The sequence below is a fragment of the Pinus tabuliformis genome, chromosome 3_1 (genome assembly GCF_031772625.1).
Source record: "Pinus tabuliformis cultivar Carrire ecotype Pingquan chromosome 3_1, CPIR1, whole genome shotgun sequence".
NCBI lineage: Eukaryota > Viridiplantae > Streptophyta > Pinopsida > Pinales > Pinaceae > Pinus > Pinus tabuliformis.
The window spans coordinates 814,794,199-814,818,936 of record NC_142301.1 but is presented as its reverse complement, the minus strand read 5'-3'; the positions used below and the strand labels follow the sequence as shown (position 1 = coordinate 814,818,936).

The window sequence follows — 24,738 nt, the reverse complement described above, 5'->3', positions numbered from 1 at the left end:
TGAGGCTTGGACTGGCATGCAACCTGAAGTTAGTCATTTCCGCATTTTTGGATCTCGAGCATGGGCCCGCATTCCTCCAGAGAAGAGAAAGGCTTTGGAGCCTCAAAGAAAAGCATGCATGTTTGTTGGATATTCTGATGAAGTCAAAGGGTACAGATTGCTTGATATCCACACTGAAGAGCTCTTTATTGAAAGGAGTGTAAAGTTTGACGAAGATATTTCGCATGCACCAATAGATGAACTTGTTACCAAATTTTCATCACCACTCATTGATGAGTATGGAGATGGAACTTCAGACCAGCATTCTGATGAAGATGAGTCTTTTCCTGTGACCCCTGTTAGACCACCAGTTGTTGAACATCGAGATCATACTTCTGCATGTAGTTCGGAAGATTCTCGACCACCTTCAACACAAAAATGGCGCAGCATGAGTGATATCCTTGATGATCCTGCCTCTATCCCTCTGTTTGAGGAATATCCGCAAGCACTCTTAGATATGGAGCCATCCATGCCCATGCATGCTTATATGATGCATGGATCTGATCCACAAACTTATGCAGAAGCAAATGGGCATCCTGAATGGGAAGCCGCCATGGATGAGGAATATAACTCTCTCATTGAGAACCAGACTTGGGATTTGGTTCCACTACCTTCAAATCGCAAACTTGTGAGATGCAAGTGGGTTTACCGGACCAAGAAAGCATCAAATGGCCAAGTTAGTCGATATAAGGCACGATTGGTAGCAAAAGGTTTTCAGCAAGTACATGGTGTTGACTATGATGAGACTTTTGCTCCAGTGGCAAAAATGGATTCCATTCGGCTAGCTCTCTCCATTGCAACAGCAAGAGGATGGGAGGTGCATCATATGGATGTGAAGAATGCCTTTCTTCATGGTGATCTCGAGGAGGAAATCTACATGGAGCAGCCACCGGGATACATGCAGAATTCATCTCTGGTATGCAAACTAAAGAAGTCTCTCTATGGCCTCAAGCAGGCACCTAGAGCGTGGTATGCAAAGATGGATTCTTATTTGTTATCTCAAAATTTTGTACGCTGCAAATCTGATTCCAATGTTTATTTTCTGAAGAAAATTGACTCATTGTTGATCATAGTACTCTACGTAGATGATCTTTTGATAACGGGTAGTTCAGCTTCTGTCATTACTAACATCAAAACTGCATTGCATAAGCGGTTTTCTATGACAGACATGGGCTTGCTAAATTTCTTCCTTGGACTAGAGATCCATCAGCGTTATTCTGGCATTACCATTTCTCAACCAAAATATGCCAGAGATATTTTGGCACGATTTCACATGAGTGACTGCAAGCCAGCAGCCACACCTTTCTTATCAGGGATAAAACTTGAGAATGGCAAAGACACACCATTGGTTGATTGCACATTGTATCGCCAGCTTGTGGGAAGTCTTCTTTATCTCACTCACTCCTGTCCTGATCTCTCCTATGATGTCGGAGCAGTTTCCAGATACATGCAGGAGCCACATGAGTTACACTGGAACGCTGCAAAGCGCATCCTTCGATATGTCCAGGGAACAATCACCTATGGGATTCATTATGCAGCCAATTGTTCTTTGAATCTCATCGGGTTCACAGATTCAGACTGGGCTGGCGACACCATTGATCACAAGTCTACTTCTGGTTATGTACTTAGTTTGGGATTTGGCCCAATTTGTTGGTCAAGTAAGAAGCAGGCTGCCATTGCTTTATCATCAGCAGAGGCCGAGTATAGAGGAGCAGTCAATGCCACTATTCAGGCAATTTGGCTACAACATTTCCTATCTGAGCTTGGGATTAGTGTCCATCATCCAACTGTCATCTGGTGCGATAATCAAAGTACGCTAAAGTTTTGCAGAGATCCAGTGCAGCGGCAGCGTACCAAACACATCGAGATCCACATGCACTTCATTAGAGAACTCATTCATGATGGGATCATCGATCTTCAGTACTGTCCTAGTTCCGAGCAGATTGTTGACATCTTCACCAAGACTTTCATTGAGCAGAAGTTTCGATTCCTATGAGATCGTCTCGGGGTGAAGGACATGACTGCCTAGCAGTTTTCTTTTCTCTACTTTTGCATTATATTTTGAGGGGGGGTTTTCTTCCCACTGGCTTTTCCCTCTTTCCTCCTTTTTATGCATTGTATATGGGTACCTAAAATGGCCGTGTTTCCGGGACTCATTCATTTTGCATCACACTCACCTAAGTTATGCTTAAGGGGGAGTGTTGGTGTACATGCACTTAGACTAGCTGTGTTGGTGTACATGCACCTAGATTAGCTCCAGTTAACTTATTGCTTGCATGTGGCACATGTACATTAACATAAGATAAAGCACACTTAGCTTTAGTTAGTTTTAGTTATTGCATGTACAACTAAGCTTAACTTAGTTGCTTTTATGTATTTATTCTAAAACTAATATTGTAGAATCAATTTTTCATTCTTTTCTCAATTCTTGCTCGCTTCCTTCCTTCTCTTGCAAGCTTGTATATTGTTTTGCAGATCTAGATCTGTGTATCTCAAAAATCTTACACTTCTGCAAAGAGTTAGGCTAACCCAATGTATGTTATCTTGGCTCTGTAATCGTTGTCAAGTAAAATATTACTTGATTTAATATCTCTATGGATTATCTTAATGTCAGGTTCCTCGCGAAGATAGGTTAGGCCGCGGGCAATTCCGACAATGATTTCAAACCTTTTTTTCCAATCAAGCAATTGACGTCTCGTTGTATCTGCAATTAATAAATGCATAACATGAATAAACAAAAACCAAACAAAACTACATTATATACAAAACTTGAAAAGAGAAAAAAGGAAAACAACCCAATTAAATTAAATTAGAGAAAGAGAGAAACCGAATAGAATCTCGTCAAGACTCCGGTTGGGAAGGTATTCATAAACTAATAGCCTTTCTGAGCCACGAACGGAGCAACCAAGTAGTTTTACTAGATTCTTGTACTTAACACGGCTCATTAGATTGGCTTCATTCACAAATTCAGCATCTCCACGCCTTAGACTCATATACAAACGTTTCACTGCAATCTCTCTTCCACCTGGAAGAACCCCCTGCGTCAATATTCTTTATAATTTCCATCGGACGGTGTAGCTAAATGCTTAAATTAATTAAATGCAACGCTAAACTCACTTTGAAGGCGGATCCAAAACGTCCTTCGCCGAGCTTATTTACTGTTTTGAAGTTAGAGGTAGCCTCTCTCAAAATATCATACTTGAAATTGAATTCCGACTTTGTTATGTTTGGGTTTAACATAATTGCTCCTTCCTCACCTGCGCAACAATCACACGCACTGCCTACTTATCTAGGCATATGCCAATTCGTCAATATTTTTGTAACTTTTAATTTAATTCTTTCGAATATCGTGTTTGAACAAAATTTTCAAACATTTTTAATGCAATAATTAAAATTTTATTAAATTGAGAGTGGGAATTTACAGTTACGGAGGATGAGTAATCTCTAAATAAAATGGCCTCCTTTATCGATGGGAGGAATGGCCTTGGATTATCAAAAGTGGTTGGAATCTGGATAAAAATAATTCAAAAAAGCTCGCGGTGTTTAAATCATGTTTTTGATGGTAGAAATAGTTTCAGCATTATCCAAAACCTCTGAAGCACCCAAAATCTTGAAGTTTGACAGCTGGTAACATGGATTTACAAAAATCCCTGCCAGATTTTATCAAAATTTTGCCTAAACATTATAGGATATTAAAGTAATATAAAGTATCAATAACTACACTCATACTATTTTCACCATGTTATTGATATTACAATTTAGCACAAAGAAGTTGATGTCTTACTCTTAGCCGGAAATAAAATATTTTAATGTTCATATTAAATAAGATAATTTACTTTCACTTTCAAATAAGAAAAAAATATATAATTCAGAATATTTTAATATAAGATTTAAATAAATAATCTGAATATCTTTGTTAATATTTATATATATATATATATATATATATATATATACTATATATATATATATATATATATATATATATATATATATATATATATAGAAAATAAATTACTTTTTTTTTTCTCAATCTCGCTACTTCTATTATTGATATAAAAAAGTTACAGCAAGGCCGTGGCCTTGAGAGTTCTACCCTGTGAATGGCATATTACAAAAAGCTCATGAGGTCAAAACAGTGTGAACCTTCGTCAGTAAGTTGACTTCATCTTCGACACAACACAGATTTGAACAAAGCGGAGACAATACATTGGACAAACATGCTACAGTGCTGAGTGTAAGCGACACATGGACAGACATAGACCTGAGACAAACAGTAACTGCACGAAACAATACATAATCATGATAAGTATAAACGACACATTGACAGTCAGAGACCTGGGACAAACCGTAGCTGCGAAAACAAAACATAGTCATGATGTATCAGTCATCATCAGTGGTATAAGGCTCCTCGACGACTCTGCATCCATATTGAAGAGAGTCCTCTGAGTCCGAATGTGGAGCCACCGAGCCTGTGGGAATGCCACAAACAGGCGCACTTGGGCCTACAGGAACGACTGGGTCCAGCATCGAAGCACTCCCCATGACCGGGCGCAGATTATCCACTGTATTCACATTCCTCTGTTCGACAAGTGCTTCAGGATGGGCGGCTCCCAGCTCGCTGCTCTCTTCACATTTTTCTATGGTGACAGAGACTATGAAAGTGGAATTAGCGAGAGAGCATGGAATTCGATAGCGCACAGTGGGATGAGCATCATGCTCACATTCGACCCTCCCAATTCTTCCACGACCCCTGCCTCTTCTGCCTCTTGTGACCGGTGGACTGCTCCGCCCAGGTTCCAGAGTTTTCGAAGACCGCTGAGAGGCCGCTTGGCCACCAGAGCCACCTCGTCTACTCAATAACCTGGGCCTTTCGCACGGCATTGCAACGTTCGGAGGGTGAATGCAAATAGAAGAGTGCTCTGAACGAGACAACAACAGAACATCAGATGGATCATATGAACCTGGCGCAATAATGTGCCCGTGTTCGCTAGCAGAGAGACTCAGAAAAACGCACAGCGCTGCAATCCAAGGAGCTGCAGAGGAATGCAACAAAGCCGCGGGAGCAGTGCGCTTATGGAGCGCCATGGCACTATTAACCTTGAAACGGATGGACGAAGTTAATGTCTTCATAAATGAACTTGTGCGAGCCCAACTCGCCAGACCAACATTAATACTCGTGGCGCATGGGGGCTGACACCTGCCCATGTGATACGCCTTCCACATAACCATTGAGCTGTTAACCACCCACATCCGGGGGTGAGTGATCCTGATGCACCAGGGATGTGCATTCCTGTTTGAGCTGATGATCATCTGCTTCTTCGAGGGGGCCTGAGAAATGAAGAAGTTGCTGGTTTACTCCTTGATTGGCCAGTCTGTCTGCGACTTTGTTGGCCGTTCGTCTGACATGCTTGAAGGTGATGCTTCGGGGATTTCTCAGCCTTTCCTCCAGTAGTTCCAATCTGCTGAGCAACCTCCAGCTGGAGGCGATCTTAGCTGCGGAAGTGCCTGCTTGGATTCTGGTCGCTGCTATGATTAGGATAAGCGAGTCTCCCTTGAATTCTAGGGGGAAGAAGTTCTTTTGTTCTGCAATGCAGATCCCTTTCCAGAGTCCTTCCAGCTCAGCTGCATTATTAGTGTCTTTGCCAATTGATCTGTAATAGATATGCAGAGTTGTGCCCAGGTGGCTCCTGAAGATTCCACCAAATCCCGTCGGTTCGGGATTACCCTTAGCAGCCCCATAAAAGTTCAACTTGAATGAGTTGGTTGCAGGGGGGACCAGTTGAGGGGCGAGGCAGAGCTAGAGGCTGGATTGGCTTTGATCTGAGCTAGAAAGGATAGATCCAGATTCCAGACTTTTAGGATGAGGCATTCCTGTGGAGTGTCTGGCGCATCCGTATCCTTCCAGTTTCTGATGGCCAGAGTTTCTTGAAGATATTGTTTCAGGAGGAGCCACAGTGCATCGATTGGACGGCTGATGTTGTTGAAGATTCTGCTATTTCTTTCTTTCCAGAGGATCCAGTAGAGGAAGCCCGGGATTAGATTCCACAACGAGTTCAGTAGCGGGCTTTTAAAAGGTTGCTTTGTCCATGTACGAATGGTTTCTGTGATGTCTCCCATTCGATTTTCTGATCTCCTATTATAGTGATCAATTCTCTCCCATAGTTGGGTTGCCAGTGGACACGTCTCCATTAAATGTCTAATGGATTCAGAGTGGAGATTGCAGTTGGGGCATCTTGATGGGCCAACAAATCCTCTTTTTTGCAGGTTATCCCAGGTAAGGATGCGTCTTTTGCTTAGAAGCCATAAAAAAATGGAGATCTTGGACCATATGCCTGGTTGCCAGACTCTTTCCCATAGTGGATCCTTTTTTGTTTGGGAGACTGAGTAGCGAAGCTGGTGAGCTTCGTTGGTTGTGAACATTCCTTTTGGCGTATGACTCCATCTCAGTTTGTCCTCCAGTTGTGAGCATTTGATTCTCCTGTAATTTAGTTCCTGCTCTACTTCTGTATATGTTTCCCCATGCCAATCAGGTTGCCAAGTGCTTGCTGGTTTCCAAATTTGGAAGTCTTAGACCATGTGCTGCTGCCAGAATTGATGGACAAGGATTCGATTTGCTTGTTGCATGGTAACCTGCCAGATTGGCTTGTGGAAGAGAGTGGCTAGTTTTGGAAGTTGTTGCCACGAGTCCTCCCAAAACCTTGCTGTGGTACCGTAGTGAATTTCCCAAAAACTGTGTTCTTGAATGAAGGTGCTATGGAGCTTGGCGGCGTTCCATATCAGAGAACCTTGTGTTGTAGTGTTGATTCTAATGAGATCATTCCATTGGCTGCCTGGAGCGTATTTTGCTTGCCAAAGCTTTGCCCAGGGTGTATGTGGTTTGGAAATCTAGTTCCACCAAATACGTGCTCCCATAGTATTGTTGCTTTGCAGAGGATCCCTTAGTCCAAGCCCGCCTTCTGTTTTTGTTCGGCAAACTTCCTTCCAGTTGACAAGAGCCCATTTCCTGTTAAGCCCAGAGGAGCCCCACAGAAAGTTTCGCTGAAGATTGCGTATAGCTTTGAGAGCCCATTTTGGCGCTGCAAGGATGGAGAAAAGATACAAAGGCATGGCCTGGAGAATCGATTTGATCAGGATGAGTCGTCCGGCCATATTTAGAGAGCGGAAGGTCCAAGAAGAGAGCCTTGATTCCAGCTTATCAAGGAGAGTTCTCCAGGAAGCGTGTTTGATGTCTGAGTCTAGCAAGGGAGCTCCTAGGTACTTAGAAGGGAGCGTGGCAATGGTGAACCCCAGAATACGAGCGATATTCCTTTGAGTGGTGATGGGGGTATTAAAGAAAAAGATTTGGGACTTTGAAGTGTTGATGGAGGTGCCGGAGGCGTCTGAGAAAAGAGAGAGCAAAGATTTAAAGGCTTTGGCCTCTTGTGAGGAGGGATGACCAAATAACATGGTGTCGTCTACGAACGACTGATGGGATAGGGGGTTATGACCATGAAGGGAGATACCTTTGAGAGCTTGGGAGGAAATGGCTGATTTGAGGAGTCGACTTAAACCTTCTGCCATGAGGACAAAAAGGAAGGGAGAAAGGGGGTCCCCTTGACGAATACTATGGGAGGGACGGAAAGGCGAGGAGGGGGAGCCATTGAGCAGGACAGAGAAGCTGGGAGAGGAAATGAGATTTAAAATCCATCTGGTCCAGGTGGAATTGAAGCCAAAAGCCAATAACATCTGATGAATGTAATTCCAGCTAAGTTTATCAAAAGCTTTGGAGAGGTCCAGCTTTAGAAGCATACCTGGTTTTTTCAGAAGCTTAAGAGAGTGTATTACTTCATTTGATAGGATGATGCCGTCCATAATCTGTCGCCCTTCTACATACCCTGTTGGGTCCCTATAATACTAGTGATTACCCCATTACTATTGTAGTTATACCACTTATTTATATTGTTATGCCCCCATTGCCCCCATATTGTTATTAATGTGCCCATAGAATCCCTCTATTGTTATTTTTGTGACTTTATATTATTATTGTTAGGTCGGCTGGATTATATTATGACTCCTTCAACTCCTATATATAGAAAGGAGGTTTTGTCATTTGAATCATCCAAGAATTGTTCATTTATGTAATGTAAAGGAGGTTTCCCCCTCGAAGAGGCTGAATTCTAAGGCGTTGATCTATCTTTTCTATCTTTTCTTGAGCTGGTTTCATAACATTTGGTATCAGAGCTTTGGATTCTAGGGTTTCGCTGTTCCAAACAGGTCATCGTGGCATTTTCGCTATAACATTTTTCTGTGACGTTTCAGAAGTCGCAAAAAAACCCCATTTGAGAAGAAATTGCATTGAACCTTGGGTCGGAATTTCAGATCTTTTCGCGCGATATTTTCGGAGATATGATCTGAGGAAGTTGGTCTTTTTGCAGACTCCTGAATTACACTCAAAACAGGTGACCTGGGGAAAATCGTCATAACTTTCTTTCTAAGCATCGGATTGAAATTTCGTAAGAAGGTATAGAAAGAGGACGGACTATAGTTTTCTTTTATATATTTTTCAGAGTCAAAGGTTTAAACAGTGACACGTGGCACTTCATACAAGTTCGCTCTATTGAACTAGTCTATAATCAGGTCACTGCGGGAGATTGTGCATAACTCTTTCTTGGAGAATCCAATTTGGATCAGACTAGTGGCATTGGAAAGAGTACATAGAAGGCTACTACAGATCACAATTTTAGAACTGGATGATTCGAAATTACAGAGATACATCAGATTCAATATCAGGCTTCTACAAAGTAAAAAAAGATGTGTAGTTTTTTTTTTTTTAATTTTTGCATAAGCTTGGTTTGAAGGAATTCAAAGGGAATAGTAAAGCATTATTATCGGTAACTGATGCCCTGAGGAAAGAAAATTAAAACACCTAGTAAGGAACCTGAAAGCTCTAGCATGACTCATGAAGAAGAGGAAGAAATGCTACATGATATATCAAAATTACAAGAACAAGTGCAACAAATGTCACGCTCACAAAAGCTAACAGATGCTAAGATAAATGGCGTGGAATCTAAGATAAAGGGCATGGAAGCTAAGATGGATGATCTGAAGGTAGATTTGAGGACATATTTGAAGACAGACATGGCAGATTTGAAGACAGATTTGACAAATTTTCTACAAGAAATACTTACTAATGGTGAAAAGGTTGTAAAGGAAACTCATGATGTGAACAAAAGAAATGTTAATCATGATTCCATAGACTCTAATGTTGGATCAAAGACCCACCATATTCCAAAAATCGATATGAGGAAGTCTGATGGCAAGGATCCCGCCACATGGATATTACAGATGGAGCAGTTCTTCGATCTCAATAATGTGCAAAACACACAAAAGGTACGTATGACAACTTTATATTTGGAACCAAATCAGTTTGTATGGTATCAATGGCTTTGCTCTCGTAAACAATTTATCACTTGGGCAATTTTTACGGAAGAATTGATAGCACATTATGAGGATACAAAAAGCAACACTTTTTTTAGCCAATTGATAAGCCTCAAACAAAAGGGTTCAATAATGGAGCACATTGAGGACTTCCAAAAATTGAACATAAGGGTAAAAGATATTCTAGAGGAGCATAGGATTGATGTGTTCATAGGGTCTTTAAAGGATAATATCCAACAGGATGTTCGACTTTGGGAACCTGATTCATTAGAGAAGGCATTCAGGTTAGCAAGAAAAATGGAAAGCAAAATTATGGCAACCAGGAAGCATACCACTCACAACTATAAAGACGGAAGTGCAGTTGCCCCTAGTCTTCCACAACCTATAAGGTTGACACTACAACAATTGGAAGAAAAAAGAGCAAAAGGGCTTTGTTATAGTTGTGATAGCAAATACACTAAAGGTCATAAGTGTGCTGAGAAGAAACTATTCTACATAGATTGTGAAGAGGAAGAAGAAAAGGAGCAAGAAAGGTCAAAAGAAGAGGATATGCTCCAGGAACAAAGCCTAGATGAAGAACAAATAAATCCGACCATATCTTGTAATGCATTGGCGGGAATTACCACTCCTCAAACCATCAAGATAGAAGGACAAATCAAGAAGAAAAAGGTAATAGTGTTGATTGATTCAAGAAGCACCCACAATTTTATTCATTGTAGGGTAGCAAAAGAATTGAATTGCTTCCTATATCCAGCACTAGAGTGTCAAGTGATGATTGCAAATGGAGGAACAATAAATTGCTCTGGAAAGTGCCATAATATCAAGCTATCCATGGGAGAATATGTATTGACTAGCCCAATGCTTTCCATTCCAATGGGAGGTGCTGATGTTGTATTAGGAGTCCAATGGCTACAATCCTTGGGTACAATAGCTTTTAATTTTCAAGAACTTTTCATCAAATTTTCTACGGAAGGAAAGGAAGTTGAATTAAGGGGTATTGCAGGGAAACCAGGAAAGATAATCAGCTCTAATGGTATGACAAAGCTTCTAAAAAAGGAGCAAAGGGGTGTAATTGCACAATTATGATCGCTAGATGTTTCCACATTAGAATCATCTATTTCTCCAGATCTCCAAAAAGTCCTGGACAATCATTCCAAGGTATTTGAGACTCCCAAAGGTCTCCCACCTATGCATGATCATGATCATGCTATTCATCTGATTCCAGGAAGTGTTCCTCCAAACATCAGGCCATACAGATATCCCTATGTCCAAAAAAGTGAAATTGAATGTATGGTTGCAGAAATGCTAGAGGCTGGTATAATTCAACCGAGTCAAAGTTCTTTCTCTGCTCCAGTAGTATTGGTTCACAAGAAGGATGGATCATGGCGCATGTGTCCGGATTATAGGGAGCTCAACAAGCTCACTATTAAAGATAAGTTCCCCATTCCTGTCATTGATGAATTACTGGATGAATTGCATGGATCAATTTACTTCACCAAGTTGGATCTTCGTTCAGGATATCATCAAATTAGAATGAAGATTGAAGACATTCCGAAAACGACATTTAGAACTCATGAGGGTCATTATGAATTTTTGGTCATGCCTTTTGGCCTTACCAATGCACCTTCAACATTTCAAGGTTTGATGAATTCAATTTTCAAACCATTCCTTAGAAAATTTGTGTTAGTATTTTTTGATGATATACTTATCTACAGCAAGTCTTGGAAGGATCATGTTGAACATGTTGACAGGGTGCTACAACTATTGGAGGAGAAACAATTATATGCCAAAAGATCCAAATGTTTTTTTGGAGTCCAGGAGGTGGAATATTTGGGTCATATTGTATCTCATGAAGGAGTTAAGGTAGACCCTAGCAAAATTAAAGCCATTAAGGAATGGAAAATCCCCACATCCATAAAGCATTTGCGCAGATTTCTTGGGTTGACAGGGTATTATCGCAAGTTTGTTAAGAATTATGGGAGAATAGCAGCACCTCTAACGACATTATTGAAGAAAGATGCATTTTCATGGACTCCGGAAGCAACAAAGGCCTTTGAACATCTTAAAGAGGCAATGTGCCAAGCACCGGTCTTAGCTACACCGGACTTCAAAAAAACCTTTATTGTGGAATGTGATGCTTCAAGAAATGGAATTGGTGCTGTTCTAATGCAAGCTTTTGAAAGTCGTCCAATCAAGGGAAAGTTTCTAAGAAAAGCTATTTATGAAAAGGAAATGTTGGCAATACTCCATGCACTTAAGAAATGGCGACCCTACCTAATGGGAAGACACTTCAAGGTAAAAACGGATCATGATAGCCTTAAATACTTTTTAGAACAAATATTATCCTCTGAAGAGCAACAAAAGTGGGTCACAAAGATGTTGGGTTATGACTTTGAAATCATCTACAAAAAAGGGAAGCAAAATGTGGTGGCAGATGCACTCTCAAGAAAGGATGAGGATGTGGAAGCATTGTTGTGTGCTATTTCTATCATCCAACCAGATTGGATAAATGAAGCAAGGGAGGAATGGAAGAATGAAGAAGAAGTGTGGGCACTTATTCGAAAGCTACAACAAGATTCCAGTACGTCTGATACATTTAGCTGGAAAAATGATTCGTTATGGTACAAAGATCGCTTATACCTCTGTAAGAATTCCCAACTAAAACAAAAGATTCTTATGGAATTGCACACTTCTCCCTTAGGAGGGCACTCAGGATTTTTAAAAACTTACCACAGGGTTAAGAAGGAATTTTTTTGGGATGGCCTTAAATCAGATATTCAAAAGTTTGTGGCAGAATGTTTGGTTTGCCAACAAAATAAAGTTGAAACAATTAAGACACCGGGTCTATTACAACCTTTATACATTCCAAGCCAACGTTGGGAGGAGGTATCAATGGATTTTATCACAGGTTTACCCAAGTATGAGGGAAAGAGTGTCATCATGGTGGTAGTTGACAGACTTACCAAGTATGCACACTTTTGTGCATTATCACATCCATTTAGAGCCAGTATAGTTTCTACTGCATTTATGGAAACAATTCAAAAGCTACATGGAAACCCAAAGATTATTGTAAGTGACAGAGATCCCATTTTCACTGGAAATTTTTGGACAGAATTATTTTCTCGTCTTGGTACTCAGTTAGCTCATAGCTCATCTTATCATCCTCAATCTGATGGGCAAACTGAGATAGTAAACAAATGTTTGGAAGGATATCTTCGTTGCTTTGTATCGAATAAACAGACACAATGGGTCAAATGGTTGCCTCTGGCTGAATGGTGGTATAACACTTCCTTTCATACAACAACAAAAATGACCCCTATTTATGGCACTTTATGGGTATCAACCACCATCCATCACATCATATTTAAGAGAAAATTCTAAGGTTCAGGCAGTGGAACATCACATCGAACATCAACAACAAGTCCTCCAACTCTTAAAGGATAACCTCGTGTTGGCACAGAATAGAATGAAACAACAGGCAGATCAACATCGCAGTGAAAGAAGTTTTGATGTAGGTGATTGGGTATTCCTACGGCTACAACCATATAAGCAAATGTCCCTCAAGCAAGCTAAGAAGGATAATAAATTATCACCAAAGTATTATGGTCCGTACAAGGTGTTGCAAAAGATTGGTACTATGGCATACAAATTGGAGCTTCCTGCAGCTTCTCGATTGCACCCAGTTTTCCATGTTTCATGCTTAAAGAAGGTTATAGGCGACAAGCTCCCAGTTCAAACAATATTGCCAGAACTTGACGAGGAAGGAAAAATTGTATTGGAACCGAAAGCAGTTATAGAAACAAGAACTCGACAGCTACGAAATCGATCAATTTCAGAGTACCTTATCAAGTGGGAGAACTTATCCGCTGAAGATTCCACATGGGCGGATGAGAATTTTATGCAGAAATATCCAGAACTACTCAAGCGTTGATGACAACACTTTTTTGAAGGAGAGGGGCATGTTGGGTCCCTATAATACTAGTGATTACCCCATTACAATTGTAGTTATACCCCTTATTTATATTTTTATGCCCCCATTGCCCCCATATTGTTATTAATGTGCCCATAGAATCCCTCTATTGTTATTTTTGTGGCTTTATATTATTATTGTTAGGTCAGCTGGATTATATTGTGACTCCTTAGACTCCTATATATAGAAAGGAGGTTTTGTCATTTGAATCATCCAAGAATTGTTCATTTATGTAATGTAAAGGAGGTTGCCCCCTCGAAGAGGCTGAATTCTAAGGCGTTGATCTATCTTTTCTATCTTTTCTTGAACTGGTTTCATAACATACCCTGTCTGCTCCGGAGAGATGAGTAGAGGAAGGAGAGGTTTGAGCCTGTTTTCCAGTACTTTAGAGATGAGCTTGTAAATGACGTTGCAGAGTGCTATCGGTCTGTATTTGTCAGGATTATTAGGTTCATCTCCTTTGGGTACTAGTGCTATGAAAGTTGCATTGAGGGAGGGTAGAATCCAGTGCATAGTTCTTGATTCTTCCACTAATTCCCAACCCTCTGTTTTGATGAGCTCCCAAAACTCATGAAAGAAGTTGGCAGTGAATCCATCAGGACCAGGAGCTTTGCCATCCTTGAGTTGGGCTATTGCCTCTTCTACCTCCTGTAGTGAAATGGACTTGAGCAGATTGTTGTTATGATCCTCCGTTATGATTTTGGGTATGTGCTGCGTGATCTTTCTGATGGCGTTATCTCTGTTTCCAGGAGGCTCCCGAAGAATTTCCTGGAAGTAATCTTTGAATTCCTTCTCCATGTCTTCATGCTTTTCTAACCTTTCCCCTTTTTTATTATTTATGAATGCTATGTTATTATGCATTCTTCTTTGGATTGCAGTTCTATGGAAGAATTTTGTATTTTTCTCTCCCTCCTTGAGCCATTGGATTCTGGACTTCTGCCTCCAAAGGATTTCCTCTTGCTTCCTGCGGTCTTCAATTTGATTCCAGAGAATCTGCTCTTGATGCGCTTGCTCCTCCGTCCTACCATCCCTAATGAGAGTTTGTTGGAGTACCTTCATTTTCTGTTCCAGCCTTTTTCGATTCTCAAAAATATTGCCAAACTGAGTGCGATTGCAGACTTTGAGGACTTGTTTTAAGTTTTTTAATTTCCATTGGAATTGAAACATTTTGGCGCCTGGCGGCGGGATGAATGATTGCCATGCCTCATTTACTACTATTTTGAAATTAGGATGTGAAAGCCAGAAGGCTTCAAATCGGAAAGGTCTATTACTTCTTGTGCCTGGCCTCAATCATTGTAGCATGATTGGCCAGTGATCTGATCCACCTTGTGGCATTATGGAAGCGTGAAAGTCCCCTCCCAGGTGGATGGCGTTGTCCGAGATGAGAAACCGATTCAGTCTAGAGGTGATGTGTTGGGTACCCTTGCGCTTATTAGTCCATGTGAAGACTCCATTGGAGGTTTGAATGTCCATTAGTTGATTGTTTTGAATGAATTCTCTTAGTCCGCTGCTGTCATTTTCTAGCCTTGTTCTGCCTCCTTGTTTCTCCTCCATTGTCTTGATGATATTGAAATCACCTCCACCAATCCATAGGGGGAATTGCCTGTTTTCATTTAGGATGGTAAGAGTATCCAAAAGTTCTAATTTTTGCTGAAGAGTCTGCGGAAAATATACATTTGAGAGGTGCCCATGAATGTTGGTGCCTAGAAGATGGAATGATGCTTGGATTAGGTAATGGGTAGCATGGAAGTCGCTGAGAGTAAGAACCTGCGGGTTCCACTAGATAGCTAATCCACCAAAAGCCCCAGAGGCGTCTACTGAAACTGAGCAGCTACCTGCCCAGACTTTATTGCGGATTCTTTCTATAGCAGTTGTGTTGCTTTTTGTTTCTTGAAGAAAAACTAAGGAAGGTTTTTCTTGCTGTATCAAATTTTTTATCATTCTGTGTTTTGAGGGGCTATTGAGTCCTCTCACATTCTAGGAGATGAGCTTCATGGGGAACATTGGGGTTTAGGTTTGTAAAACTTCGTCAACTTAGGGAATCTGCCAGATTCCATAAGTAGTTCGCCTACTATGATTGTCCTTTGTAGATCTGTTTTGCGCCCTCTTTTCTTAGTTTCTTTGAGAATTTTTTTTCCATCCCATGGGCTCCCTGCTTGTATGCCCAGATTTTTGTTGCGCTGTGCTTTGGTTAAAACTCCTTCAAGCTTGTCGATTTTCCAAGGGGGTATTGAGTTGAACTCTTTCTGCTTGCATGCCGTTTCAAATTTGAGGATGTCTAGACCATCTAGGCTGACCTTCTCTGGATCTTCTTCCATGCTAGTAGGTAAACTTTGATCTTCCTCAGCTACTATTTCCTGTAGACTAAGGGCTAGTGCTGCATCGAGCTCCATTGCTGAGGGCTGTTGGTTGGGCTCTGGAACGGGTTTCTCGGAGGAGGAGGGGAGAGAGCCAGCATCTAGAGCCGAAATTTTGTCTGAATGAGAGCTGGAACTAAATCTGGGAGGAAGGGGAGTGGGATTAGATGTAGGGGCAAAGGGAGCATCGGGAGATGAGGGGTGGGAGGGGTGCTCCTTGGATTCTGAACTTGGATTAGCTGGCTGATCTGGAGAAGATAACAAAATGAATCGATTCTGGGAAGCAGGTTTAAAGGGGTTCTCTGGAACAACTTGATTTTTCTTAGCATGCCGTCGACAATTCGGGACTTTAGTAAATCCTTCCGAGTCTTTACTGGCTTCCTTATCTAGGGGTTTGATCTGAGAGTTCAGAGGACAATCTCGAAAGAGATGGCCATGTTCATGGCATTTACGACAACGAAAAGGGATATGCTCATAATCTAAAGGTTGGTTCCATTCAAAGTCATCATAATAGAGGCTTACCGAGTCGGCGAGAGCTTTTGTTAGGTGCATCTGGACACAGATCCGAGCATATGAGGTGTATCTTCGGGTTTTGGTTTCCTCAGCAACTTTGATAAAGCTTCCTAACTTGTTGCCGATGTCTGCTAGCGTTTCTTCTCTCCAGTATTCCAAAGGCAGGGAGTACATTCGTACCCATACCGGAGCCCAGCTGAAATCTTCCTTATCTGGGTTGAACCTAGGCTTCCAATCTCTTAGGTATAGGCCTGAGGAGTTGAAAAAGTAAGGTCTGCCTTCGAAAATGCGAGATTTGTCCTCTATACAGTAGAAGATGGCCGTGAAGAAGCCTTTAGGTCCTAACTACAGAGTCACCTGTCCTTTAGGCTTCCATTTTGAGGCTATCCATCCCTGCAGCGCTTTTTCAGTAGGCCAGAAACCGAGGAACTTGCCTATGAGCGCATGGTCCTGCATATACTGGATCTCGCTGTTGATGCGGTGGCTGGGAAGGTCGACCTTTATTCTCTCAGCTGCTTTTGGAATGCAAGTGGCCGAGGTCGCTTTTGGCTGCGACGAGGATGGCGTTTGATTTGCGTCTTTTCCTTTGTCCTCTGCGTCACATGCTACCGTGGGATCGGCTTCACTGTTCATCTGTCTTGCTCCCTGAGCAGAATCTGGTAAGCCGCCAGGGTAGGTCAGAGGAATTTCAGGCTGTTCTTTGTCAGGGGCAGAGAATGTGTAAGGAGGGGAGGAAGATCCCGCCCCTCCTACAGGCCCATCCATTAAAGGGCGTTCAGGAGGAGTTCGGTGGCGTGAGCAGGGAAGGTCGGGGAAGTACAGGGATTAGGGTTGCGTCAATGTTTGCAGAGTGAGACGTTCGCAACCTAGAGCTCTCCATCCTTTTTTAGAACAAATATTATCTTTAGAAGAGAAGCAAAAATGGGTCACAAAGATAGAAAATAAATTACTTTAAAATTATTCAAAATATTTCTATATTTTTATATATATATATATATAGAAAATAAATTACTTTAAAATTATTCACAATAAAATATTTTAATGTTTAAAGGAAAAAATAGTTGAAGCTAAAAAATTAGCTACTATCAATGTAAAGTAAAATATTTCAATCGTAAGCTAAAAATATAAAATTTATATATATTATATAAAGCAATTAAAAAAACCTTTATGATTAAAACATTTCAAGAAGGCTTACTATTTTAGGTTTAGACTTCTAGGTTAGTACAATTAAAAAAATTTCTAAACATTAATTCCATTTATATATTGAGAAAATCAATTTAGTATATAAAAAATTATGCATAGTATTTTATATATATACATATAGATTTAAGAATCAAATTTTTGAAATGTATTTTTTTTTCAAATTTTATATTCAAAAAATTAAATATACATATAGATTTAAGAATGAAATTTTTGAAATGTATTTTTTTTTTAATTTTATATTCAAAAAATTTACATTTTTGATATTTTTAATGTATGATTCATATAAATATATACTAGTAACTTAACCTAATAATATAAAAATCAAAATTATTCCTACCATACCCCATAATATAAGTGGTATCTTGTCCACAAAAAAGTAAATATGTTAAAATAATTAGTACCGTATCATTTTCTGTTTCTATATGGTCATGAAATTCTTAAAATTCTTAGGAAAGAGGAAGGAATCAATCATGGAAACGCTTTAACTTGGTCTAAGATATGTATAACACAGCCTATTTTTTCAATATCCTTGAAAACACTTCAAGTTTGTCTAAGATATGTATACTACACAACACAGCCTATTTTTTCAAACCTCTCTAATTAAACTGATGATTTCAAACCTTTCCAAGGTACTGAAGTGATATTAAATCAAGATCGTGAGGCCTTGATTCAGGTGAATGAGTAATAATTTTGAGAAATACGAAGGGAGACTGTCATGAGCAAAAATGGGTAAGCAGATAAATTTTTTAAAACTTGAAGGGGTTTAGACTAAAATTCTAAAATTTTGTGGTGCAGAGTTCAGTTACAAACACAATTTGGATCGTAGTAGATTTGTAGCGAACTGTAAACAAAATCTTACACAAGTGTGACGGATATGCTAGTTACAGTTTCGCCAAATTAAAAGGATTCATTGTGGAATCTTAAAACTGAACGACTTACCAATTTCGGCACATTCGCTTCGAGAAAACCGTTTCGGCGGAACGAAAGCGTTCCACTTGCAAAGTCCAACCGCTGCCATTAATCCGATTATCGCGGCTACTGTTCCCAGAATCCCAAGAAGTACATAACATTTTTTCCCTTCTGCGATTTGCACAGAGTTAATGGGTTTGATCTATTTAACCAAAAATATATAAACCCTTACTAAATTAAGCGGTATATTCCTTGACATGGCAAACTATGTGAAACAAATACCGGATACTGTAACAACTTTACCTGGAGGGGCTGCTGTAGGAGGCGGCGGAGATGGGGGTGGATGCGGGGGGAGCACAGACAAATTGAAGAAAGAATACATCTCGAAACACAAATAGCGGTTCTTAGATGCAAATTGTGCTCCAATAGTCCCCGTTCCGCATGATTCTAATGATGAGGACGCAGCAAGACCCGCAGTCCTTATGAGACAGATCTTTCCAACACTGGGCTATGGCGTATACATATACCATAACATTAGAAGGCAGAGAATAATCTGCAAAGAAAAGTTCCGGGCTCTGCGCAGCCTTCTTTGTAACGTTTGAGAGCAGGGCATCAACAGCATCTCTGAATTCTCGTGGTTTGCTGCTTTTCCCACCATTGCAGATCAAATTTTTCAGCGTACTGTCAATATGGCCGTAAAAGTTATTATTGTCGTAGCGTAAAAAACAGTCGTCTAGCTCAATGAGCCCAGAAGTATTGTGGCATCTCTGAACAAGATTTGTTTTGGCCATGGATGCACACTGTTTGCAATCGGAGGAATTTAAATCTCCCTGGCATTGGAGAAGCCCATAAACTGAACTATTGTTGTTTTGTCCCTCAACAAAAACGACACTAGAAACATTGAATCCGCTTGTAGAAACGTTCCCCACCAGTGAATTCAAAACCTAAATTGCGCTGGAAAGAGCTACCGGTTCTCTATTCGGACTTCTCACAACCAAACTGTTGAAATCTACTTTCAACTGTCGTGCAGTTGAAAACCACCAGACTCCATAGCGCTGAAAACCACCAGACTCCATCGCACACCTTTTCAGCAAGCAGTGGTATTCTCCGGAGGGGAACCTTGCGCGAACGTGTGTCCTCAATACGTTTTCCAAAACAGCTTTTCATCGGAGCTTAAAGGTCGTTTGGTTTGAGCAAGCAATATCTGTCCAATTGAATTCAATGCTGTGCACCTTTGATTGAAGCCAAAGCTGCCCATAGTTCAGCACATGGGCTTGCGTGTAGTTTTATATTTGACCGCCAGTTTTATCAGAGAAGCATTTAATTGACCGTGTAGTTTTATATTTGACCACCAGTTTTATCAGAGAAGCATTTAATTGACCGTGTAGTTTTATATTTGACCGCCAATTTTATGAGAGAATCATTTAATTGACCGCAAATTTTATCAGAGAAGCATTTAATGAAAAATTTACTATGATAGTAAAAGTAGGTAAAATTTTAATTTTACCATTTTTTTATTATTCACAGAAGTAGTCTTTTTACTGCACAAGTAAATCGTATGTAAGTGTTTTTGTTTTGTTCATTGAAAATGTAATGGTCATGGTTTTTTGTTTAATCGTTGAATATGTAATATACGCACAAGCGTAAGAGAGTTAAGGTAATTTTGTAGTTGTTCGTTGAAACGAAGGGAAGCACGTTGCAGTGCGAGTGAATGAAGAATTGTTTTACATAGCAGTGTAAATGGTGTGAGTAAAGAAAAGGTTTTTCATCCCGCAGTGAATGTAATGTAAGAAATTTTTACACATAGCAGTGTAAAATTTCAAGCAGAGACAGAGTAAAATTTTTAAAGAGAACACAGAGTAAATTTTTGTTGTTTTGGAACTGCATTTGAAGCAGTCTATGGTTGTAATCCCTCTGAGAGAGGAAGATCTTTTTGTAACGGGTTGTTTTATTAATGAATACAATGTTTTTATGAGTATATGAAACTCTGTTCTTCAGCAAACAATTTTTGCTTCCCTGTGTTAAATATCCTGTGTAAAAATAGAGTATCATTCTTTGTTCATTATTTTGTTTTGGAATTTAGTAGAAAATTCCCAACAGTGGTATCGGAGCTTGTCCATTCTCTTTGAAGGTGTCAAAAAAGCTGAAGGAAGGGTTTCTTGCTGCAGCAGCTTTTCCAGCAGAGTGAAGACTCAGTAAAAAATCCAAGGTATTTCTCAAGATTTTTTTTTGCTGTTGAAGACAGTCAGTGATTTTTAATACACAGTCAAGTATTTTTAAGAGTGCAAGAATGGTTGGCTCCAGCACCAGCACTAGCATGGGTATTTTTAATACTCAGCTCTCACAGTTTAATGGGAAAAACTATGACTATTGGGCAATAACCATGAAGGCTTTGCTTGCCTCACAAGATTTATGAGAATTTGTTGAAGATGGTTTTGAAGAACCAACAGATGAAGAAGAGTTTAATAGATTAACTGAGGCATAGAAAGATCTGTTGAAGAGCTATAAGAACGAGGACTCAAAAGCCCTCGTATTTTTGTATCAAGCAGTGCATGAGAGTGTGTTTCCAAGGATAGCAGCAGCCAAGACATCCAAAGAAGCATGGCAAACTCTCAAGACAGCCTATCAAGGAATTGAGAAAGTGAAGACAACAAAACTACAATTGCTGAGGAGAGATTTTGAGAATCTTTGCATGAAGGAGTCAGATAATATTGACTCATTCTTCACACACGTGATTGGTCTGGTCACACATGTAAGGTTTCATGGAGAGATTTATGAAGAAAGGAGGATTGTGGAGAAACTGTTGAGGGTCCTACCCTCAAAATTCGATGTGATTGTCACCACCATAGAAGAGACAAAGGATCTCACAAACTTCTCAATTGATAAACTACATGCATCACTGATAACACATGAGAAGAGATTGAGTAGAAATGAAATCTCATCTCTAGAGCGTGCCTTCAAGACTCAGATGTCCTTTGGAAGAGGAAGAGGTCAAGGCAGAGGAAACAAGAGAGGAAGAGGCAGAAGCCAAAACAGAGGTGGAAGAAACAGTCCAGCGAATGCTCAAGGAAGAGGCAGCAATCCAAATCAGAACCAAGGCCAAGGTAGCAGCCAAAAAAGTGGACGACATCATGCTCAAGGACAAAGGTATGAAAAATCCAATGTCCAATGTTACTATTGTAAAAAATATGGGCATTATGCAAATGAATGTAGGAAGAAGCAGCATGATATGAGTAATAGAACTAGTGCAAATTTCACTAAAGAAAATATCAGCTAAAATAATTTGTTTTTAGCTTGTAATATGGCTGAAGAAAAGAGTGAAGATTTTTATGATGGTGGAAAAACCTATGAATGATTTATGAAACCGACGTTTCGGACTAGCTAGGTGAGTGAAGATGTATGGTTCCTAGACTCCGGTTGCAGTAACCATATGACAAGAAACATAGCCCTGTTTTCAAAGTTAGATCAGAATGTGAAGTCACAAGTCACACTAGGGACTGATAATAAAGTTTCTGTTATGGCAAAAGGAGAAGTAAATTTCTTAACAAAGAAGGGTGAAAGGAAAACCATAGCAGATGTTTATTATGTTCCTAGAATGAAATGTAACCTCTTAAGTATTGGATAGCTTGTTCAAAAGGGTTACAATGTTTTCTTTGTGAATGATGTATGCACCATCATGGATAGAGCACCCAGCAAACAATGTATTGCTGAAGTGAAGATGATAAGGAACAGGATGTTCCCTCTCAGAATGAAGGCAGATTTGAAAAATAAAGTAATTGCATCAGTGACTCAAGAGGCTTTCCAAAGCGAACCAAAAGATGAAAATTGGTTGTGGCACTTGAGATTTGGACATCTCAACTTTGGAGGTCTTAACTTGTTGAGTAGAAAAGGAATGGTAAGAGGATTACCATTGATAAAGAAACCAGATTGCCTTTGTGAAGGTTGTATCTTGGGGAAACATCACAGAGAAAGTTTTCCATCAGGGAAAAGCATAAGGGCAAAAACACCCTTAGAGATTGTCCACTCAGATTTATGTGGACCGATGCAAACTCCATCACTTGCAGGCAGCCACTATATATTAACATTCAGTGATGATTTTACAAGAAAAACTTGAGTTTATTTCCTAAATAACAAAAGTGAAGTGTTTGAAAGATTTTGCTATTTCAATGCACTTGTGGAAAACCAAAGCGGGCTGCATATCAAAGTTCTAAGAACTGATAGAGGAGGTGAGTACATCTCCAAAAACTTTCTACGGTTTTGTAGAGAAAATGGAATTCATAAGCAGTTTATAGCTAGGTACACCCTGCAACAAAATGGAGTTGATGAAAGGAAGAACAGGACAATCATGGATATGGCGAGGAGTATGTTAAAGGCAAAGCATTTGCCAAATGATTATTGGGCTGAAGCTGTACATTGTGCAGCGTACATTTTGAATAGATTCCCTACAAAAGGAGTGATGAACAGAGTGCCAGAAGAAGCATGGAGTGGGAGAAAGCAAGGAGTCACCCACATGAAAGTTTTTGGATGTGTGGCTTATGCATACATTCCAGATCAGCTAAGGAAGAAGTTGGATAGCAAAGGGGAGAAATGTATATTCATTGGATATAGTGAGGAATCCAAAACTTACAGGTTGTATAACCCATCCACCAAGAAGCTCATTGTGAGTAGAAATGTTCAATTCATTGAGGAGGAAGCTTGGGATGGAAGCATAGAGAAAACAATGAATGTTAAAAGCTCTTTATCACATGATGAAGATGATGAGGAGATGGCTGAAATACATCCCCAAATAGCAGCACCAACACAAGGACAACAAGTGACACCCTTGAGGAGAAATGAAAGTGCTTCTACAAGCACACCACAAGGAGGAAATTCAAGTGCTTCTTCAAGCACTTGCACACCAACTGAAAGAGGTAAGAAGTTCAGAAATTTAAGTGATATTTATGAGCAAGAGGCAGCAAATGAAGGTATGAATTCTTTGTTTGCATTATATTGTCATGTTGATGACCCTATTCATTTCAAAGAAGAAATTAAGGATAAGAAATGGATAGAAGCTATGGATGAGGAGATCAATGCCATAGAAAGAAACAAGACATGGTATTTAGTTGAACTACCAAAAGGAAAGGAAGTCATTGGAGTTAAATGGGTCTACAAGACCAAGAGCAATGCTGAAGGAAAAATAGAAAGACACAAAGCAAGACTGGTTTTCAAAGGATACAAGCAACAATATGGGAGAGACTATGAGGAAACTTTTGCACCGGTTGCTAGAATGGAAACAGTGAGAGCAGTGCTATCCATAGCAGCACAACACAAGTGGAAAGTTTACCAAATGGATGTGAAGTCAGTATTTCTAAATGGAGTGTTAATGGAAGAGGTCTACATTGAACAACCTCTAGGCTATGAAAAGAAAGGCCAAGAGCACAAAGTGTGCATATTGAAGAAAACTCTTTATGGGCTGAAGCAAGTACCGAGATCATGGTACAGTAGGATAGATTCCTATCTACTGGAAAATGGATTTGAAAAGAGTGAGGGATAACTCACCCTCTAAATCAAAGAAAAGGATGGTAAAATTCTAATTGTTGTGTTATATGTTGATGATGTTATTTTCACATGCAATGATGTTTATCTTATTGAAAATTTCAAAACAGTCATGAAAGAAGAATTTGAAATCACTGACATGGGTTTGCTGAGATACTTCTTAGGAATAGAAGTAAAACAAAATGAAAATGGGATTTTTATCTCACAAGCGAAATATGTTAAGGAAGTGTTGGAAAGATTTAATATGCAGGAGAGCAAGGCAGCAATCACTCCCAAAGTGATGGGATTAAAACTTAGCAAAGAGGACAGCAACAAGAATTTTGATCCTAGGTTGTACAAGAGCATAGTTGGCAGCCTCAAGTATTTGACTGCAACTAGGCCGGATATAATGTTTGCTGTTAGTTTAATTTCCAGATTCATGGAGAGGCCAAAAGAAGCACATTGGCAAGCAACAAAAAGGATTTTGAGGTATGTTAAAGGTACTAAAAGGTTTGGCATTTTATATACTACTTCAGAATGTTCAGATCTAATTGGATACACTGATAGTGATTGGGCTGGAAGTGTAAATGATCGTAAAAGCACATCCGGTTATGTTTTTCACATGGTTTCAGGGGTCATTTCATGGGCTTCTAAAAAGCAGCCTATTGTAGCATTGTCTACAGCAGAGGCAGAATATGTGGCAACTATAGCAGCAGCATGTCAAGCAGTTTGGATGAGAATGATGTTGAGGAGCTTATGCTAAGAGCAAGTAAAAGGAATTGTGATTTTTTGTGACAATAGCTCAGCTATTGC

The 24,738-nt window shown here is 39.9% G+C and overlaps 2 protein-coding genes across 2 annotated transcripts; both read right to left on the bottom strand.

Annotated features, from left to right (window-relative positions):
* Positions 1 to 2,662: 2,662 nt before the first annotated feature.
* LOC149189979 (cysteine-rich receptor-like protein kinase 2) lies at positions 2,663 to 18,545 on the bottom strand. The gene is made up of 3 exons (XM_089413332.1): positions 18,442 to 18,545; positions 3,157 to 3,296; positions 2,663 to 3,077 (listed from the first exon to the last, which is right to left on the bottom strand). The coding sequence occupies exons 1-3, from the start codon at positions 18,518 to 18,520 to the stop codon at positions 2,844 to 2,846; spliced, it is 453 nt and encodes a 150-aa protein (XP_089269458.1). The 5' UTR covers positions 18,521 to 18,545; the 3' UTR covers positions 2,663 to 2,843.
* A 270-nt stretch (positions 18,546 to 18,815) lies between these two features.
* On the bottom strand, positions 18,816 to 19,487 carry LOC149189978 (cysteine-rich repeat secretory protein 38-like). Its single transcript, XM_089410397.1, has 2 exons — positions 19,380 to 19,487; positions 18,816 to 19,241 (listed from the first exon to the last, which is right to left on the bottom strand). The coding sequence occupies exons 1-2, from the start codon at positions 19,485 to 19,487 to the stop codon at positions 18,816 to 18,818; spliced, it is 534 nt and encodes a 177-aa protein (XP_089266523.1).
* Between the last annotated feature and the right edge of the window lie 5,251 nt (positions 19,488 to 24,738).

Bases quoted from the DNA above. Each gene is read 5' to 3' on its own strand.
- LOC149189979 (XM_089413332.1), bottom strand. From the start codon at position 18,520: ATGGCAGCGGTTGGACTTTGCAAGTGGAACGCTTTCGTTCCGCCGAAA. The intron at 3,297-18,441 runs GTAAGTCGTTCA...ATTGTTGCGCAG, and splicing joins AAGCGAATGTGCCGAAATTG to GTGAGGAAGGAGCAATTATG. The intron at 3,078-3,156 runs GTGAGTTTAGCG...ATATTGACGCAG, and splicing joins GTTTTGGATCCGCCTTCAAA to GGGGTTCTTCCAGGTGGAAG.
- LOC149189978 (XM_089410397.1), bottom strand. From the start codon at position 19,487: ATGGAGTCTGGTGGTTTTCAGCGCTATGGAGTCTGGTGGTTTTCAACT. The intron at 19,242-19,379 runs GTAGCTCTTTCC...CTCCAATGCCAG, and splicing joins GAAGTCCGAATAGAGAACCG to GGAGATTTAAATTCCTCCGA.